This window comes from Pecten maximus, chromosome 5 (assembly GCF_902652985.1).
Source record: "Pecten maximus chromosome 5, xPecMax1.1, whole genome shotgun sequence".
Lineage (NCBI taxonomy): Eukaryota > Metazoa > Mollusca > Bivalvia > Pectinida > Pectinidae > Pecten > Pecten maximus.
The window spans coordinates 16436592-16459178 of NC_047019.1; the positions used below are offsets into that span (position 1 = coordinate 16436592).

The 22587-nt window shown below is 34.4% G+C and overlaps 1 protein-coding gene across 3 annotated transcripts in view; it reads right to left on the reverse strand.

Moving 5' to 3' along the window:
- The window catches only part of LOC117327320, a 120453-nt gene that overhangs the window by 90071 nt on the left and 7795 nt on the right, over positions 1-22587 (reverse strand). For all 3 annotated transcript variants that reach the window (XM_033884247.1, XM_033884249.1, XM_033884248.1), the window contains exons 7-12: positions 22153-22275; positions 20332-20459; positions 19860-19998; positions 19434-19511; positions 18461-18562; positions 403-578 (exon numbers count right to left, since the gene is read on the reverse strand). In XM_033884247.1, the coding sequence (XP_033740138.1) occupies positions 403-578; positions 18461-18562; positions 19434-19511; positions 19860-19998; positions 20332-20459; positions 22153-22275 (746 nt within the window). The remainder of the gene's footprint in view (positions 1-402; positions 579-18460; positions 18563-19433; positions 19512-19859; positions 19999-20331; positions 20460-22152; positions 22276-22587) is intronic.

The following is a 22587-nucleotide window of genomic DNA, read 5'->3' on the forward strand; positions in this document are numbered from 1 at the left end:
CTTACTTTTGAATGTCTAATCCATGAAAAAGATAATGAAATAAAATGAGAAATAAGCTTTTTGATATACATGTACCTTGTTTGTAACAAATGTGTATGTTCAATATGCATTTACCAATATATTAACATTCAGATTTCAATATGACTTCCTGATTTTTCTTATATGGAACAGTAGCTGGCAGACATTACCGTAGACAGCCTGCACAAAATGTCCCTGGCTACTCCACACGGGAAGGAGAGATAACTTGGAAATAAGGAGTGATTTTTACGAAATATCGTTTAAAAGTTTTCTATTGCTAATAAACACTGTTTCAAATATTAATGCATATGCTAAACAATATATTTATTCCTTATTCTAATAATGAGTGTTGTGTCTGGAAATTGAAATTACGATAATTTTTACCTTAAAGTGAGAAAGGAGATTGTTCATGTCAAATGTGACGTAGTTACAACATTTACACTTGTGGACGTCGTCAGTGTGTGATGCTATGTGCGTCTGGTACTGCTGTAGGTAATAGGCTTGGAAATCACATTTGGAGCACTTCAACTTCTCCAGGTCACTCTCAGATGCCTTCAGACCTGGTAACACAGAAAGCAAAAATGTTAAGAAAATGACTCGATTTCAACTTCTTATTTTCCTCGACGAACATGTTAAATGCCTGCTTATGAATGTACAAGAGGTCTTAATGGGCCTTACAAGTTACCCAAGTTTTGATATATTTTGGCAGATTTGTTCCTGTGACCTTGAGTTTGAAGTCATGCTAAAGGTCCAATATCAGGTCTCTGGGTCTCTTTCTTAATGAGATGTTGTTCAACCATGTAATCTTGAATGAAGGTCAAGGTCGTGAAGGTCATTCATTTCCCCATCACCCAAACACACTAGAGGCCTGTGGTGGTGGTGGTGGTGGAGGTGGAGGAGACATTTTACTTTTTACTTGTTACAACCATTTCTAATATAATTTAATGTTGATACAAATACTACAACTTACCAATGTAACATGACAAAACACTCCTTGTGAAGGAAACATGCATCCTATGCTAATTTACAGCAAACAAAAAGTGAAGTTGTATCAAAATTACGTTGACCTAGCTGTATAACAACCATGTTTTAAAATGATCAGAAAGTGATGATATTACATTATTTTTTGGCGATATTATATTTTGTGATTTATATATGACCCAGACAATTATCACCACCGCCATCAACCCATGAAGTACTTATTATAGATGATATCACAGTCTTGGGTAGGTAGTTATAAAAGTTCAGCAACCTCAAGTAAATTTACTTATGTTAGATGATAATAGTGTCTCACAGTGATCAGTAAGAAATTCCAAACAACCCTACATAGCAGGTCAAGCAGTGATTGTAGCTTTTATAACAACAATGTACTGTAAGTACTTGTCGACGTGATAGTACATCAGAGATTTTAAAAACTCTCTGATCTACTAGATCACTTCGACTACTTTCGATAAGGGGTCAAAAAGTGATTTTTCGGATCATGATCACCTTAATTGATACTAACCGGTTACCAATCCCATACTATAGTCCTAAACACAACTTGATGTCTGCAGTGATAAAAAAAAAATATAGTAAGATTGACCTTGATCTTGACCCAAAAAACGCTGTGAGAAATTTGTCCCAAGAAATAATGGTTCTTTATCAATGTGTGAAATTTGATCAAAATCCCTCAAGGAATCAAAGCCATTTTCAGGGCAGCGAAAAAGTTACGTACATACCTACAAAATGGATGGTAGGGGACTAATAAAATGTTATGTTTGACATTAGTTAATCAATACTTCCACAACATATCAGAATAAAAAGGTCCATATTAACTCTCCAATTAAAAAAAAAATCAAAAAAATTCAATCAAAATCTTGCATTTCAGTTTTTCCACAGTCAAAGCATTGGTACTATCGTACATAGTGAATTTTGTCACTGTTTTAAAAGTTGCTTCCAATTTAGATCATTTTCATTTGAAAATTATATACTGCTTTAATCAGTATCCTGGACAATTTTGGGTGACGACACAAATTACATTTATTCAAACATACAATGAAATTAAAGATGGACATCTGGTATTTTTGAAAGAAATCATCAACCAAAACAGTTTGACCAGAAAAAGCGTAATATTAAATAACTAATATTTATAGGTAAACTACAAACCTCCAAAATTTCAAATGTACAATTAGTTGCACTGAATTTTATTTACTGGAATCTTTAATATTAGATTTTTCTGTCACTATAAAAAGCTGATGTAATATATGAAAACAGCAAAATACATATTCAAGTTTTTTGCAGAAATCTAAACCCATCAGAAATGTATTTTGTAATTTGTACCTTTGTTTTCACTTTATCTAGACCATTTTACAGACCAGATCATACTTACTAATAAAAGTATCAGGATTTTAAGGATGTACATTCATACACTGAACATATATCAAGGAAAAAGTGTACATATAATTTAAACCTTCCGGTGAGTATAAAACAGCTATGTCAGCAATAGTCTTGTTCATTTGTAAAGACAGTAAGAATGATGAAAGTGACAAGCTCAGCAATGAAGACACATCAAGCGAACAGTGATAAGTGGCCTACAATCGTACCAACCACTATCGTCCTCTATGCCTTCTAAATTATGGTTAAATTAATTAAATTAGAAATTGTATTGTATTTTAACACTTGTATTTAATTTTTACATTTATATTTTAATTTTGGGAACAATTTGAAGATTATTATTTTCATATTAATCAACAGGTTTAGGATAGAGTTTTATATACTGGGGTACATAACTTACATCCTTATTGCAGTGACACAGCTGCACTATGCCCAATCATTTGGGGCACTATTACATAGAAATGGTACAAAAAACCCAGTTTCACTTAAAACATTAAATCTGCATTTCAGCCCAAGATTTATCAGTGTGTGATCCGGAGGCAGTCACAGCTTATCTTAATGGCGACTTATCACATTCATACAGTATTTCAACTCTTTCATCTAGAAAACTTGACATTTTTCTTTGATAAAAACTTGATATTTCCTAGCAAATGTTGCTGTTAAAACTAATTAGGTTTAACTTAAATCAAAACCCATTATAGTGATGAAGATCAACGGATGTACACATGTACATATAATACTGTGTTTGAGGGAGGGTTAAAGGCTAAAGAACCATTGTTAGTTACAATATAATTACATGTATAGCCAACAGAAGTAATATCAAAACTGGGACACAGTCTATATAACTAAAATAACCTTTGAATTATACATGAGAAAATCAGAAGGAAGATTATATACCAAAACTGCACCTATTCTAAGATGTTAAGATGAGACAATGATCTCTAACAACTTTTGTTTTTCTTAACATCAATGAAGAGTGCTTTATGAATCTTATTATATATAGAAACAAGATATGTTGGTAATTAGTAATTACTTATATGATATTAAAATCTGATGACATCTGAAAGCTGGGAAAGTGACCTACATCATAGAAAGATCTGTAAGTCTTGTATGCTATATGTCAATGTCAATGAGATTCGTGTTTCCTAGAATGGCTTATGATGTCATAAATAAATATTTTTTGTAATGATGCCAAGCTTTAATCAAAGTAGAATGAGATTAAGACTAAGAGCATCTATAAATCAAATTCATGATTCCTTCATCAAGACAGCAGAATCTATTGAACATATAGTGCCGAAACTTTTAAAAGAAGATGTTAAATTGTTTCTTATTTCCATATTGGTTGTTGTTGGAATATGACTAGTGCTAGCGAGACATCCGAGATTCTATCAAATTAATCAAGCTGATAACTTAACAAAACATGCATCAACAAGACAATTAATTCGATGAATTATAGTCGCCCACCGGATGTGAAATTACGTGCAAAGATTGCACAGATGACAAATTTGTGTAGGAACTATTCTTGAAACACACTGAATGCTTGACACACCCACCATATTCAATAAAACAATGATTACATTCAGTGGTTTATATATACGAATGAATTCAGGAATATATCACTTATTTTAGTAAAGAATATCAGAAGTTCAAATAAAAGGGAACCCATATGCCTAGTTTCTGGAAAGACAAATAATGCAGGAGAGCGAACCTGAAAAACTATAGGAAACTATATATCAAAATATAGGACAAAGTGACTTTTTATACTTGACAGTTTGGTGCAATAAACATAAAATTGAATGATTTTCCTGTACAATAAAGAATTATTGTTTTCTCTATAATGTGGGTGCGTTCATTCATCATTGTGTTTACTGAGATTGACGTTCGGATTTCAAAAGCAATCGCAAAGAAGCAAAAATATATTTGTCTACAGACGTATGGTATGACTGCTATATAGGGCATCAGTATCTCTGATACGGGGGCCCTTAGAAATAAATCATGACATAAACTTTGACTATAAAATATTTAGAATATAAAATACTACACAAGGATATTTAGAGTGAAAGCAATTCTTTCCTTACTGACTTGAACCCTATAGTTGTTGCTGACTATATGCAGCACCGGTGTTACCTAAACCATCAAGTCAACTTCAGTGCAAACGTTGACATGATAATTGAAAGTTGGTAAAGGTAATATTTGATAGCTGGATTGATATGTATGAGAATTACACATTAACTCAAGCAAGATAAAATTATTCAGCATGAAATCATTTTAATGATTACAATCAGAATAAAACTAAATATCCAACAAAAACCACATAAATTTCTCAAAATTATACTATATAAAATTTTGCATAATTTAAAAAGGAAATACACTGCAGCAGAAATATAAATGAACTGAATATCACTGTTCACATTCATATATAAACCATTCGTGTTATGTCAATTAAAGAAATTTCAATTTGATGTCCTCCTATCATGGAAATTATCAAAACAGAAACTAGCGTGTTGAAAGGTTTGTTAGACACCGAGATGCAATAAAGTTTTGAGTGTATAGAAAAGACTGTATCTCCTCGTGGGTAGTGATGTATCATTTGTGTGAGGATTATGTTTGATCATGAAACAGTTTCCCAGGAATGTTAACAAGGAATCTAGGGGAGGATATATGCCTAACTGCTTATTCTGCTAATATCTGTCCAATTTTATCAAACTACCCTTCCCCGGTAATCGTCCGAAACATTTCCGTGAGTCAGCGACCATGTATGAAAATTTATTCTCAAAAAGCAACGTTAAGCGTTCTGTCGATATTCAATCCCAATAATGGCCGTGTAATCAAGCCTCAATTAAAATTTATGGCTTTTTCACAAAAAGCAGGGAGAATTTAATTAGTGTAGCAACCTGTTATACAATGAACTTGTCAAGTTACATTCCACAATATGATGATGTCCTGCTATCAAAAGTCAGAAAATCTCCGATTTTATCTTGCACAGTTATTGTTAGCTTTCCAAATCTAAAAATGTCTTGTTTATATGATTTTTACCTTTTTGTAAATATTATTTTTCATTTCAAAATGTGGGAACACTTTACCTTGTTTCATGGATATTTAATTTCAAATAGAACATGAAAATACATATAATTTAAAAATAAAATTTTATAACTATCCCAAACCGGTTCATGATATATATTTATCGACAGGAACGCTTAGAAAGTGAATGAAATTGGAAGAAGATTTTAATTGTTCTCCTTTTCAAAAAAATATACGAAACCACAAATATCCATGAATGGTTTTCTGTGACGTTAATGACAATAAACTCTCCTTTAAAATTTTTTTTTTTTTGAAATTATTATTCATCAGTATGTAGGGTAAGGTAATTGTAGATTTGTTGATCTTTAATTGTATACATCGTTTTGTGTCACCTGTCAGGGAGTGTTTAGACCAAGTCATCACTACAGCTATAAGTAGACACAGTAATACCAGTAGAGCCAGTCCATACTCAAATGAAATCAAATATAACTAAAAGAAATTTAAAGCTTTTCTTAAGGAGTGTTTAAAACGAATCATAACTACAACTTTTATGTAGTGATTATGATACCAGTAAACCCAGTCCATATATAAATAGAAATATAACTAAAAGAATTGAGGTTTCTCTGAATGTTTAAATCAAACTACAGCTTATATGTAGACATTGCAATACCGAGTATAACATAAAGACACCTGACTTTACTAACATCTCACTTAACAGACACCTGACTTTACTAACATCTCACTTAACTGACACCTGACTTTACTGACATCTGATTTTACTTACACCTGACTTTACCAACACCTGACTTTACTAACATCTCACTTAACTGACACCTGACTTTACTGACATCTGATTTTACTTACACCTGACTTTACTGACATCTGATTTTACTTACACCTGACTTTACCAACATCTCACTTAACTGACACCTGACTTTACTGACATCTGATTTTACTTTCACCTGACTTTATTAACATCTCACTTAACTGACACCTGACTTTACTGACACCTGACTTTGCTGACACCTGACTTTACTGACACCTGACTTTACTGACATCTGACTTTACTGACACCTGACTTTACTAACATCTCACTTAACTGACACCTGACTTTACTGACATCTCACTTAACTGACACCTGACTTTTCTGACACCTGACTTTACCAACATCTCACTTAACTGACACCTGACTTTTCTGACACCTGACTTTACCAACATCTCACTTAACTGACACCTGACTTTACCAACATCTCACTTTACTGACATCTCACTTAACTGACACCTGACTTTACTTACTCCTGACTTTCCTGACACCTGACTTTACCAACATCTCCTTTAACTGACACCTGACTTTACCAACATCTGACTTTAACTTGAAACCTGACTTTCCTGACATCTGACTTTACTTTACCTACTAATTACCAACATCCTATAACATCAGATGAGATTATACTCACAAATTTCTCTGTATATTCCAGCAAAAAGGGGAATAAATTGTAATGTACAGTTAATGCTGATTTTTTTTGTGGTAAGCCTTTTAACAACAAAGGGATGTGACACTTGTAAAGATAACATGTACAAATCTCTCTCAATGTGCAACACTAGAATTAAATATGTACACTCTTCAAGCAGGAGTCTAAACTTCTGTGAAGAGGCTGTGGGCCTTGCCCTTTGATGATTTCAGCATTTTTTAAGGAAAACAAAGTGATGGTTGAGCGGGGAGCCAGATGGCTGCTGTAACTCAACATTCCTCAACAGAACTGATTTGACCTGACCAGAAAACCAACTATAGTCCATTTCAGATTAATATACCTGCAAATTTAAATATATAATTTAATTGAAACTGCATGTCAATATGTAAACTGGTCCTAATTTTTTTTTTTTTTTTTTTCTATTTAAGAATGGATGTAGAGTATTAGGTTTCAGCATCTAGCTGTGATATTGACCTGAAACTGATACAATTTAAGTTGGTAGAGGTTACACCAAGTCTTCCTTTGCAATCAAAGAAAGACAACCATCATATATCACATGAGAAACAACTAGACGTACTAAGTATATATAAATATCTCGCACAACTGTACCCCATGTTAACTGCATGGCCAGGATGGATTTAATCATTCAGATATGAAACCAAACACAGAAAAGCACAATGGCGAAATCTCTCTAATCTGATCATGATAATCATCAAAAAACGTCTCATCAGTAATCTTAAGTTGCAATGATTTTCTTTTAAAATACATGTAGCTAATATAGAAAAAGGCATCGAATACCCTCCCGAGCTAAGTATACATGCTGAAATATCCTGTGATAATTCCTGGGGCCATCTTGTCTGAGGTATTCCCATACTTGACCAATCTACTTTTCACATAAAAACTTAAAGCTATCAAAGGATTTCTATTTCTTAACAAAGTGTAATTTAATTGAAATGAAATCATTAATTGTACACAGTACACAAAACCTTCAACATGAGCATAATCACAAAACCTTCAACATAAGCATAATCACAAGTGCAAAACAGACAGATGGGTAGCATACTAATGCCTCCTCCATTTTGGGAAGTAAAGAAAATTATGGAGAAAACATTAGCTGTTATATACAGGTATATGATGGATCTTCACATGAAGACACTGTTTTTATACATTTGTTTCAAGATGTTCTTTGACATAACTTCAGTATCTTATGCATGTGACCTTAAATTTATATTACCGGTACACTTTTAGAATCATATCTTGGTTAAAAATCAAATGGTACAAACTAAACATTTTTTTAATGCATTTTAGTTTAAAAACCTTTTATATCAGTTTCACAAATCTTAAGATTTTAGAATAATATTTATTTTACATTCTTTGACATCAGATCACAACAAATTACAAACGACAAGACTTGATGTAATTAATACCTCAGAACTATTTTCCTCAAATTAGAAAAAAATGTTAATTTTGTCCAATTTAAAACCCAAGTAATTCAGATATTTTTGGATTCAGTGTAGATACATCTACTCTGAAATGCTATAGGATTGTCTCCAAGTTACTAATGTATATTAGAAGGTATATTCTTTATTCTCTTGAAAATATGAAACAGACTATAGTTGGCTGGCTTTGATGGCCTAATTACTGAACTACCACCCACACTTTCCCACCAGTCTCCGGCTACAGGCTGAGCCCATTCAGGCTCACCAGCTTCCTGACACAGTTCCCTTCATAAAACCCAACTGTCATCATGTGCCAGGGAGAGGAGGAGGAAGGAGGAGGAAGGAGGAGGAGGGAGGAGACAGTTGTGACTGGTGTCCCATAGTGGTGCAGCCAGAGAGCTCCTACCACCAAGGTCAACAGCAAGGTCAGACTGCAGCCTCATCCCAAGGCCAGGCTCTGGACCAATGCCCCCCACACATTAGTTTATCATATGTATCAACACATGAACTAATCAAGTCAACCACAACCAGGAAATGCCAAGTCAAATATCAGCACCAGTAGCTGACAACTGTTCCCTATTTAACTCTCAACATTTATTTGTAAAGCATTCATTTGCTTGTGCGAGTTGTTTCTGAGCTGGTATTTTATCAGTATCTCCTGTTTCTAATATAGATATATACCTCTTGCTCTTTGTCTTAAGTAATAGAGACATAATTACCTCTTTGTCTTTAGTCAAACTTTTCTTCAGATGACATTCAAATAATATTTATTATTATTTAACACGTCAATGCCATGTTTTATTCAACTCTAAATCCACAGTTTAATTTTGTCCAGAGTCATGAGTTTAGATTAATGAATACAAAATATGCTAATGATCCATCAACATTTGAAGTACACAAAGACAATTAATGTTCAAAGATGAAACTTAATGAAACCCTAACGACCACCATAGGCTATAAATCTTGAAATTTGTAGGACTTTGTTTCAGAGTGAAACACGACAATGGTTAGAGCCTAGTGATGATGGGGTTACCATGTGTAAATTATGGATATGTAATTTGTATGTTTTCTTTGTTGTCAGGCCCCGATAGCTGACGACTCTAACATCAATGTACTGGCCGCTTTGTGAAGTTCCAAACAAGATTGTGAATACAGATTTTTGCTATATATAGTAATAAAAACAGATTTAGACTAATAGAAACAACATGTTTAGTTTTCTCCTGCTGTTCATTTCATCCAGTCTCCAGTGCTTTTCGTCCTCACATTTTCCCTAAATGTATAAAAATCTAATTGAAATTGTCATTCTTGGAGCACATTAGAAAACCCACACTAGCCTCCTCGACTCAAGTCAAAGGGATTTTTTAATGGATCTCAAGTGATTTCAATGAGCGGACAGATTGGAGAGATGTGATCTGAAGGGAGGCAGTGGTCCGCTGTCGCCTGGCACGAGTCTGTAGAGTTCTGGGTGCCAACCCAAGAAACCATGTTGGTATGCTGATCCAGCAAAAATTACATGTACACAAAGGGAACGATGCATGGGGCGCAATACTGATTATATACATGTATTAGGCTCACCATATAGCTGGTGTATATGGCAGAAACACGTCTCAACAAAGGATCCAAGTACTATTTTTACAGCCTTTTCTCTTATTGAATGAAATTATTCATGTCATAAGAATAATTCCAATTTTGTTTTGTTTTGTGTTTTGCTTTGTTCGAAGATCCTTGATTTCCCAAAGCTCACGTTCACATCTGACCAAATAATAACAGTTCATATTAGCATTGATTATAATGAATGTTTCTTGTTTCTCTTCGACCATTTTTTCTAAAAGAAACGAATGCAAACTTATTTTATAATAAATGTGATAGAATTTATCTAAACTTATCTTAATCATGCTTGTTGATTCAGATGGATGTGTGCAAGGGTCTTACTGTCAGAGCAACTAGAGTACCCAGAAAAAACACAAATAGTCAGGCAGGTGACCCCATATATACCTTATCACATCTAATCGGGAATCAACCACGGACGCCTAGGTGAAAGGCAAGTGTGTTATCATTGTGCCACTTAACTACCATTTGTTTTCTTAACCCATTTTCCAATTAATTAGTATCATACAAATCACCTCCTCTTTCATGAACCAAATATTGCAACATGTTCTATCTCTTTTAATAATTATATCTGACTTGAGGAACAGACAACATTATTTTAATAAGCCGCCCTTATCAAAGAAAACAGTAACCAACCCATTCTTTCAGAATGATATATAAGTTATAGTTTTTTAATTACAAATAAATAGTCTGTAAATCGGTTATATTGGCCTGATCTATGATCTGACACTATTCACAGATGCTTATAAACAGTAAAAAGCCATCATGAGAATTTTACCCTGCAAGTACAATAAACACAAGGATATGTAATGCAGATCCGGGCGATTCAGGGTCACTGTACGTATATGTGCTCTGTATAAAGTGTTCTGGTGGGGCAATAGCAGGGTCTTCTTCCTCCGAAAATACGTCCCCAGGAAGTTGACAATTGACAGTGACCTCAATGCACGATGTTAGAAATCCTGAGTCTAGTGATGACTCAAAATCACATCAGCTTAAATGTAAATCCTAATAATGATCAGCCGTTAATTATTGAGAATGACAGAAGGAATTTGGTCTAAAACCGGAAGAAATTTGATTCTCATTGAACTAAATTTTGCAAGGCAAATTGTCCATTTTTTTTTCTTAATTTTTTTTTTTTTTTTTTTTTAATTTTCGGTCTTATTAAATTAATTAGGCAAATATTTCTAATATTAGAACAATAATATTAGAAACCTTTTGCTTTAATATGCGATGAAGCAGGTTGTACTTGTAGTATTATAAAAAACACCATTTTTCTAAAAAAAAAAAAAAAAACCCAACCCTGTCACACGGATATATAAATTTAGATCAACTTTGTTCAACATGACAGGATTCATGCAAACATTCTTTAAATAAAGTGTACCGGTATTTGTGTGCATGACTGCCCAGGGTACCATTTAGATGGGCCTTTTACCTATTATTGTCAGGAAGAACCACTACATAAACCACCGATAATGAAACTCATTATTATACTATTCTATAAAACAGGTGCTTGTGGCCCCATCCATGAACACTCTGCATTTTGGCAACCTGATAATAATAACACTAGTGTCTGAAAAGCTTCATACATTTGCTGATAGGAAAATCAAATATTTTCCCTTACTTCCTAAAAACAGAATTTAGAAATGTTAATATTTGTTTTATTATTTGTTATGAAATTTGTCACTACATGTTAATCTGGGCGATTAGGAACCGAGAAAAAATATTGATAACTAGATTATATTACCAGGTTAAGATAACAGTACTGTAGTTTTTCAGTTTTTTATTAACAGTAAAAAACGTAAATAAGGCCACCCGGTGCTACAACCCTTGGTGCCCAACCTAACTCAGTTAATTTTCCACACATTGGACCATTATAAGTTAATTACAAATATTTGAGAGAGGTCTGCATGAAATATGTTTCATCTTATACCTTGCTAGAGGAAAGTAATTTTCCTCTATGAACCTCATTTCAAGGCTACACCAGTAGTGACCTTTTGTATGCGGTGACCCTACTTCCTGTTAAAGTGCCACATTACACCAGCTTAATCCTATATAAACCTAGTTTTCACAGCTCAATTGCAGAACATCATCGCATAAATACAATTTAAAAAAAATATTTTTATGTTATGATGAAGTGTCAAATTGGTTTATATTTATAACACTTTTTTTTTTTTTGATAAAAGATTTTTTTTTTTAAATAGCTTGATCATCTGGGTGACACATTTTTCCTTTGAGTTGCTGTATGTCCCCACCGAGTTGACCTCTGTATATTTAGCATAAGGCCAAGAGGACGAGAAGTGTCGTCACAAAGAAAACTTCAGGCAGTGATATTATTAGCACTAGACTGAAACCTCGAAACTTGTAGCTGTATTACAGGATTGCCTAATCCACTGTTAAATTATGTCAAGGGTACCGTAGGGGGTAGCAGTGTGACTCTCGCTCTTTATATTTCGATGATTTTTTCTACCAGAAACATTAATCCCGCAGAGAAAAGACTCTTTGATGTTCAGGGACCGATACACTGCACTTTGGAAGGTTCAGGGTTTAAATGGGAAATCAGGGAAGAAACCCCAGCGATTTACAGCTCCAGGTTATGTATACTTACCATTAAAATATGTTCACATCTACACCACACTGGGTAAGCCTATAATGAATCAACGCCCTCATTTTACCACAAAAACCAAGGAATAAAGAGCCAGCTTAACTAATATGTCACTGTGACTACTAGATCTACATCTACGTCTGGTATTATATACTCCGTACAGAAAAGTACAAAGGACGTCTCCTTAGGATAGGATTATTAGTATAGGATTAACTGAAATAGTGATGTTAATCAGAAGTACATTCTAGATCTGGGTCAACCATGTTATAGGTCATACGTCACATACAGGCCGAAAGGATTCTCAGACAAAAAAAAAAAAAAATTGTGAAGAAATTACATCTGTGAGCTAAAACAAACAAGAATTCCATAAAAGTGGATGTGTCATTTGTACAGAAAAGTTGGATGATTGCAAGAAACAATTTCTATTTTTAGTAACAGTTACCTTGACCCCTGACCTTCGCACCTGAAAAGCAATCCCAAGCAAGTTTTTGTGGTAAGGCAGATCTGCACGAAGTTTGATTTTGATCCTACCAAGAGAACTAGAGTTATCGCACAGAAACCTCTGTGCGGACGCCAATGACGACACTGCCGATGCCTTATTGATACACATAAGTTGTCTGCTTTTTTGGAAGGGATAAAAGTTTCAAACTATAATTCAGTCAAGTTGGATTTTAAGAGATTCAGTAATATACTTAATTTATCTTCTAATAAGTCCCCTCCCCCTGGTATTAAAATGTAGCATTAATGTTAGGGGAGGGCTTATATGTGAACCACTTTAAGATTAATATTTCAAAATTGGTGATTCTGCAAAAAAAGTAGACAGGGGCTTATTTGCTGATAAATACGGTACCATATCAACCTTTATTGCATATGCCAAAAACATAGCATTGGCACCAAAACCCAGATATGCCCACATTTGGTAGTGATGAACATACATGGTAAATTTGTCCTGGTTCTAGCTTTGACCTTTTGATATACCTAGGCATATATGTTCTCATAAATGTCCCAGGGTGCAACATTATGCCCTGTCAAGGGAGAATTGGCAGAGAGAGGCAACCATCTGTTACTGTGCCGACCACAAACTGCATATTTAGGCAAATGCCTGTGGTTAGACTCCAGGCGTACACTTAATATATATAGGGTTCCACCATTTCATTCACAAAAATTTGCACTAGACCAAAGTTTTCAACCACAAAATTATACTGTGATAGCAATCGTGTTGATTACATCAAGCATGCAGTATAGAATGGATCAGGGACTACCTTATCCTTTTTACCCACTTATCTAGTTATGCATGCATGGCTTAATATAGTTTCTCCCTACCCATTCTTAAAACTACTCTGCTACTCATTGGTACTTACTAGAGCTATTACATCAACATTTACATTTTATCCCCCCCCCCCCCCCCCCCCCCCCCCCCCAAATAACTTTGTTTTTTTTGTCATTCAAACACCACGATTATAAAACTAAAAGAAATTGATTTCAAAATGTTTTTGCTTAAATCCTTGATAATATATAACATGTAACAAACATTTATCATGGGGCACAAAAAATATCAATAAGGTACTTTGTTAAAAACATTCAACATATCAGTAATTAAAATGAACCCGTGACACTGTTACACTTTTACACATGTAGGTACCAGAGTAAAAAAATTCTTTCAAATTTTATTTTCTTACATTGATTCTACTTAGAAAAATCTAAAAATAGTCAGTGCAATTTTTTTCATGTCCTTAAAAAACCTGAGAAGCAATCATCTGTTTAAATCTTTATCAGGCCAATGTTTTGACAGTATCAGTGTAGCCTGGATGAACTCAGCTGTTGGCTACAAAAGTCCTATGAGAACTAGAAAATCTGTTTGGAATCACCATAGATAAAAGTGTGTGTTTTGAGTGTGGGTGATGGGTCGGGAGGGGAATAATCTTTCCAAATCTTACCCCAGAGTGGTAGAATTAGGGGCCTATTTCACATTGGGGTGTTTTAATGATGGACTGCTAGATGGGGAAGGGAGAAGAAAGGAATGAGGGAGCCACCAGGTACCAAGTGCAGTGTTAATGGACCAGAGCAAGTGGTCAATGATTTGAACAAGTGTGCCAACCTGTGGCCCCCCACATCAGGGGTATCCGGTGTCCCTCCCCCTCCCACCACCACAGCCCCTAGACCCCAGCAGCCCCCTACCACTGCTGCAGTCCCTTGACACTTTACACAGACTCCCTCCATGGAAAAAACTTGTACTTCTGTTCACTTTTCATTGTTAACCCTGTCAGCTTAACCGTGGGAGACCAGATATTTTTTATGCCCTCGAAATACTTTTTTGATTCAATTGTGATGAACTAAAGGACAACACTTCTTATCTTAATACCAAATTGTAATCAAACACTTATTGTAATTACTGGGAAAAAAACAAGTGGTGAAAAACACCAAGAAATTAAACTCTGTTGCAAATAACTAGGCTTTGAAGAAAATAGGGTCCTGACTGCTAATTGAAAATTATCTGGATGACTAACAGTGTCCCTGGTGGGAATTTCTCACTTGGTAATTTAAAAGCCATCAGGAGAGTTGATAATGAACTTAACACCATTTATTAGTACAGTTACATCAACAGGAAATGAAGCATTTTTGAACTAACAAGAGTAAATGATCTATACACCAGATTATAACATTCTTGCCTCAAAACTTTACATACTCTCCCCCCTCAAAAACAGATAAAAATCTCTAAAAACTGCTGACTTGGCAATTTATAGAAGATTACCTTTTACTGGAGCATCTGAACAAAGTGACAGAATTAGCTTAATTGATTCTATATCGTTATGTATAAATAAATACAAAATGAAATGCCATTCTGTAAGACAAAAAAATATGTACTTAAGCATGACAAATTTTATGTGGATGTAAATGCATCAAACATATTTTTCAATTTATATTAAAGCAACTTTAATTGCATATCTCTGTTGGAAAATATTATATGGCATAATGTATTCAAATAATGTATCATTTAACTAAGACTTTCCTTTAATTACAAAAATTTGAAGTGTCTGCAACCTTGTTTTGTAAATACCTTAATTAATGCAAAACAATGACCAGGGTTATACAAATCCAATATTAAATCATAGCCATACTAGTCAGGGGCTAGCGACTTTGCCCATCAGGCTTCAGCAGATAGAGAACCATTTGAATTTCATGGGGATAACTAAAACCCACTTTAAAAACTCTTTCCTATTAATCTAACCAAAGTATAAACCTGAATAATATCAGGTCATTGGTACTAAATTGATCATGCAAGACCTCCCGTTATCACAATAATTATCTTATATAATTAGGTTTTCACATGTATGCTTTAAGACCAAGCAGACTGTTTTAGCAACATTAATTACTTATTAATTTTACGCAAACCACGAAATTAGCAGTCTTTGTTACCAAATCAATATGTTATAATTGGCAAAAGAATGCTGACTTATAATGAACTGTAGTCTGTCTCTTGAAAAGTCGGCAACAATTATACAGAGCCTTTCTGAATATATTGTTAATTTAATCTATAATTTTCTTATCCTCCCCCATATTTGTTGGGCTAGAAGATTTTTAGGTTGGGCTACCGTTTAGTGAGAATGAAATCTACAGTTATTTAGTCTGTTTAATTCAATGATATGCTTTATGAATTGTCAGTGTAAAAAATGTAAGCTATATCATGCCAGTTTTACTTATTTGCTCTTTCTAGACTGAAGATTGTTACAAAAATACAAGACCTTGGGATGCACCAGCAAAATTTTCTGAACCTTTATGAATTTGAGAAAAATTTAACCCAAAAAAGCCTATGTTGGTATTTGACCATAACGAACTTTGAACTATTACATTTTGTTCTTCTGGTTCCTTTGGGTACGGTAAAACTACAAAAGATTATTTAAAGATCATCTTTTTATCCATAATAGACTATGTTGACCTTTGAACTAAATTATCTAAGGTGACCTTTGGCTTAACAACTGTATTAGAAAAAGATGCATATGTGAACAGTCTGCCTTAATAACATACCAAGGTTTGTCTTCATAACATACATACTTAGTATCATATCTGTAAATCATAACTTATTTTTAATATATAAATGTTATGACTCGAGTGACTTTAGGGAAAATCATTTGAGGGCACTAATACCACTCTATCTATATTGACCAAATATAACGATGGTTTTATATGTGTGTTTTGAATTGCTTGCAATTTGCTTCTTTTCCTGATAGGTTTACTGACATGGATGACAAGAAAATATTGAATGAATAACAAGCAATATACATTAAAAAATCTAACAAATACTTGACCATTTCGCTTAGAAGTTTCAAATCTTCCAAAGTTACGAAGGAAGTCTCCCCCCCCCCCCCCCCCCCCCCTCTCAAAAATTCTGACCAACACATCAACTAGCAATGAGTTTTGAACACTGAAATCAATGACATCATTTTGAAAAACTGTAACGCAATGATCACATGACTATGCATATATTGATCATGTGACTATGGAACAAGTCATACTGCATGATGATCACATGACCATTTATCCTTTCAACAGAGAGGTCATATAAAGGATTCCCAATGTCATAGATATTTCTAAAGCATGACAAAACAGGGGTCGACATTAACGCTTGTCCGATACCAGACGAAATTGATGTCGGACAAGTGAAATCATTAAAGTACTTGTCCGACGGGACAAGTAACAAATCTGTCTTTGTGTTTTATTTATGTTATATTCTGAAGTCAAAACTGATTCAATACTCACTGTAAAATGAGTAAAAACTCCTTTAAATTGTGTTAACCATCGAACGGAAGTGAGTTGATCATGCTTATCAAAGCTTCATTCGGAACTACATAGAAATGATGGTAGACTTCCGAGGGCTCTCGAAAACATGTAATCGGTATCACTAGTATGTTTGAAACGCATGCGAATGCTGTACATGTGAGAGCATTGATACTACGACAGATACCGTCTGCTGGAATCGTAATAAAAATGAATCAGTTTTGATATAATTAAGGAGGCTACAGATGAAGCAGACTGCCGTGCCCTAGAAAACGGTGACATGTTTTAATGTTTTCACAGTAGTAAGTTTGTTTACAGTTTAGTCGAACAGTTCTTCATGAAAGTTAATTATTTTAAAGAACTTCATTCATCTGCTTTTAGGTAAAAAAAGGATGGTTTAGTAAAACTTAAATAACTTGTAATAATACTTTCTTGCTGTTTTATTGTTGTTAGTAATTATTATGAGTCGAAATTATGGCTTGCAGTGCTTACCTCTACTTTATAATAAATCATCTCGCAGTTTACACATAACAGATGGAAAGTAGAAACACATGTATACAAGTGATTATGTCATTCGGACAAGTGAATTTATCTTATCATTTGTCCGAAGGGACAAGTGCAGAAAAAAGTTTATGTCGACCCCTGCAAAATATCTGCATAATCTCTTGTACAAGTAAATAGTACAAATTTAACTAAACACCATTAAATTTTATGTTCATTTCATTTCCAAGACAACAGAGATATAACTACAAGTTCCTGCATCAAATAGGAAATAGGAGTGGAATTAATGACTTACACATTGGTGATACCCTCCACAACAAGACACCTCCATTTTGAATGGCTATGCTCAATGCAATTAATCATCTATATACATATATATACTTCTGTTATTACATTCACAAAAATCTACATTTAAGTTATTTACATTAATAACACAAGGTGGTCATCATCCATATTTTATTGAAAATATCAAATATCACACATAAACACATTTTGCCTCCAGATGTCCATTCTTTCTTTCATTGCTAAGGAACATTCTGAATATAACTTTACTTTCTTTAAATGTCTTAAAGAAATTGAGATTAATGGAAACAAACAAACTAATTTTTTTTGGTGTTCATCTCCAACTTTGCAACAAATATCAGACTTACCTATTTTGACAGGATCTTTCTTGGGTAAGAACATTGACAACAGGTTTTCTGGTATTTGTATGATTGTTGGTTGTTCAGAAGTTTCAGCCCCTCCAGTTTTACCTGTCAAAATCAACATATTCACTTTTACAACACGTACTTATATCTTGATTCGAAAATATACATATCCCTGTCTATAAATGTCATTTAATGTGCCATTAAATGACAAAACTTGTAATAAATGATAGCTTCACTTGCTGCTGTTGGTTTTGTTACAGTTGGGTTATAACCTAAAGCATACTTTATTTGTTAGGCCTTGGTTGTAAACTTTATTTTCTTACTACAATTCTGAAACTTAAGTCGTATCAACTTATATTAATCATGTTTTTTGGCTCAGAAGGAAGAGTACGGTGGTAGATTTTCAATGTTGGAGGAAACTGGAGCAGCGGAAGAAAACCCATGCAGTTGGGCAGGAGACCCCATACCTTTTCACATCTAATCAGGGAATTGAACCCCGGCTACCTAGGTGAAAGGCAAGTGTGTTACCACTGTGTCATCTGACCAACCATGGTTGGTGTTGTATATAAACTAACCATGAACCAGCTATCTGTCTTTATTTACCTATCACTGATCACATCAGTAGTAGTTATAAAATTGTCAGGTTGGACTTATCTCTTCAAAGGTCTACATTGAATCTATCAATCACGGTTAATATGTTCGAAAAATTAGCGGCATTTAGGAATTATATCTAGCCTGTGGCTATGTCACACTTTTACTTAAATATATAATTCTAAATGGCCACTAATTTTGCCTACGTATTGGAATGTCAAACTTTGTGTTGAATATAATTCTAAATGGCTGCTAATTTTGCCTAAATATTCAAAAGTCAAACTTTGTTATGGATGTAATTCAAAATGGCTGCTAATTTCCTTCCATGTCGGATCCAGTTTGCCCTATTTTTAGATTTATCACATACGACGGCTATCATACTCACTGCCAGCCTCTGTTCTTGGGATGGGTAAGATCACTCCAGCCTCTGCTGAAGCAGCCACATCAGCCAGTGTACTCTCTTCTGTCATGGAGAAAAAATTCAGGAATTTAGGTTTAACAATTAAATGCTGGTCAAAGGGTAGATAACTCTTCAATTTTTTAGAACCCTGGTTAAAAAAACTCAAAATATTGCACTTATTTTTTTAAATAGAAAAATCCATAGTTGGACTTTTAGGAGTTTCTTCACATCCTCGTAAGTTTTAACACCAAATTCTATTGGACATTGATAAGTGGATTGCAGTTTCTGAAATTATTCTCTACTCAATAACTCAAAAATAGGTTATTGAACAAAATAAACAAACATTCTCTACTCAATGTTTAAATCTTGATGTAGATAATTGATGTAGATCATTGCTTATGATGAACTGACCTGTGTCCAGAGAGAGGTCAGATTCATTGAGTGTGACCTCATGGGAGCCGTTTTCCTCATCCCCTACATCCTCTGGACGAGCCACAAGATTAGGTAAGGCCTTCACCTGTTCCTGGAATGCTTGGAGGTTGGACAGTCCCTATAGACATATAAACAAAGCTCTGTAATATTACTTTCAAAGATTTGGTTTTTCTCTCAGTGATTTGTTTCTATATATTGTCCTTACATCAGCACAAACAGTTGCAGTAAAATACTGTTACCAGGTATTTTTTGCAGGTGTCTTTTTTCAAAACCATAGAACTCCTTAAAAAATAACCAAATATAGTAAAAAAATTAAAAACCAAAAATAAAATGCAGAAACTTCTTTGAAAATAAAAAAAATAAAAAATAAATGCATCTGTGAGTAGGAAGAATCTGGCAATAGTGATGAATAATATTTGAATATCCATAACAATTATCCCAGTCCTAATACCTGTATTGGGGCCATCATGATAGTCTGACCATTGGCTCCAGGGATAATCACTGCAGGGATCTGTGTGTTTGAGCTGGACTGACCTGGAGGTGGGTATCTCCTGGGGCGACCACGTCCCCTTTTTATACCTGGCACAGTAAACAATTAAGACTTCAATATACAGACCAGTAACTGCTGTTATGTTATATCAACTGATTGATGCATACATGGTTTTGTTACACAATACAATGTTGACTGAAGGCTTTAACAACTAGAACTGTCGCCAGGATGGCTGACTAATACCCCCGCAATCTACACCAGTCAATGGTGAATTGGAACTGTGGAATTAGAGGCTAACTAAGATAACCCAGTAATATAGTGACCAGTTGCCATAGCAACCATAATTTTGAGAAAAAGAAAGTGAGATGCACATCTCCACATGGTCCTCTATATTGTGTTGAAATTTCATTGGAATCGGCCCTTCAGTTTAGGAGGAGTTGTCCGGACAAACTTAAAGTTATGGTTCTTATCAGAAAACCTGTTTATAGTGACCAGTTGCCATAGCAACCATAATTTTGAGAAAAAGAAAGTGGCATGCACATCTACACATGGTCCTCTATATTTGTGTGAAGTTTCATTGGAATCGGCCCTTCAGTTTAGGAGGAGTTGTCCGGACAAACTTAAAGTTATGGTTCTTATCAGAAAACCTGTTTATAGTGACCAGTTGCCATAGCAACCATAATTTTGAGAAAAAGAAAGTGGCATACACATCTACACATGATCATTAATATGTGTGTAAAGTTTCATTGGAATCGGCCCATCGGTATCGGTTTAGGAGGAGTTGTCCGGACAAAATGCCTCTACGGACGGACGGACAACCTGATTCCAGTATACCCCCCTAACTTCGTTGCGGGGGTATAATTATAGAATACAACCAGAAAACCTCCACTTACAAGAGCAACCTAATCATTATGATGTCACATCTATCTTTTCATTCCCCCCCCCCCTCCAGAAATGTCCACATGGGGAGAAGGACTGCAGCCCAATCTTAATCTTATTTTATATTTTGTTGGGGCTGGCTGATTACTTTTTATGTAGGTGGCTAGCAAAGCATTTTTTCAATATTTGTGCATGGTATGGTTAAAATAGCCCCAACAATAATTTTGCTGGGTATGTTGTGTTCAGTAATATATATAAGGTGGTCATTTCGCATTGTGTAAGGTAATTAATTAGTAAAAATCGAAAGCTAACATGCTTTTTCTTCCTGTGTTATTGGCTTACGCTGCTAATGAAGCAATATGAGTGGTGTAGGGGAGGTAATCCAATTCATTTAGAAGTAAATCAGATCTTTGTCACAAGAATATTTTGGTGACGTTTCATGGTATATAGTATTTTGGATGTAAAATGCAGCTGTAAACACTGTAAATTAAAGGCAAATCTTTCTTGTGCTTTCTATCATTTAAATGAGGTGGGATGCTATCTTGGAAAAGGTGGAGTTAGCATTGCTACCTAATGAATATTTGAGTACCCAGACAAATCTGTTATGGTTATTATATATTATGTATAATGTATACGTTCATCGCATTCTTTTTTAATACAATTTAAAAAAATAATTCTGTAGTGTTTTTTTTTTCATTGTGATTTTGGTTGACTGGTTGGTGATCAATCTTTTTTTTTGAAGTTTGCTAAAAGCTAAACATGTCTATGGCACTGCCTTTCATTATTTTTACTAACAGGTGACAGAAGTAGAAACAGGAACTGCTCACTCTACCCGTATAGTTAAATCTGGAATAGTCCTTAATTAGTAACTGTTGCTGGTAGAGTATTGCCTTGTAGATTTACCTGTATTTGGCAACAAGTACGGTGTCAGTGGTACATAGTTTTTGTCATCCACTTTCCTCCTTTTCATCTCATTTTCATCTTCTTCACCTCCTGAATCACTGGATAACTCTAGCACCTCATAGTCTACAAGAGAAAATACAACATATGATACAACATATGATATCTACTGATGACTAAACACTACAAGAGGAATAATATCACAGGATCTCTACTGATGACTAAACATTACAAGAGGAATAATAACACAGGATCTCTACTGATGACTAAACACTACAAGAGGAATAATATCACAGGATCTCTACTGATGACTAAACACTACAAGAGGAATAATATCACAGGATCTCTACTGATGACTAAACACTACAAGAGGAATAACAGTATCTCTACTGATGACCAAACACTACAAGAGGAATAATATCACAGGATCTCTACTGA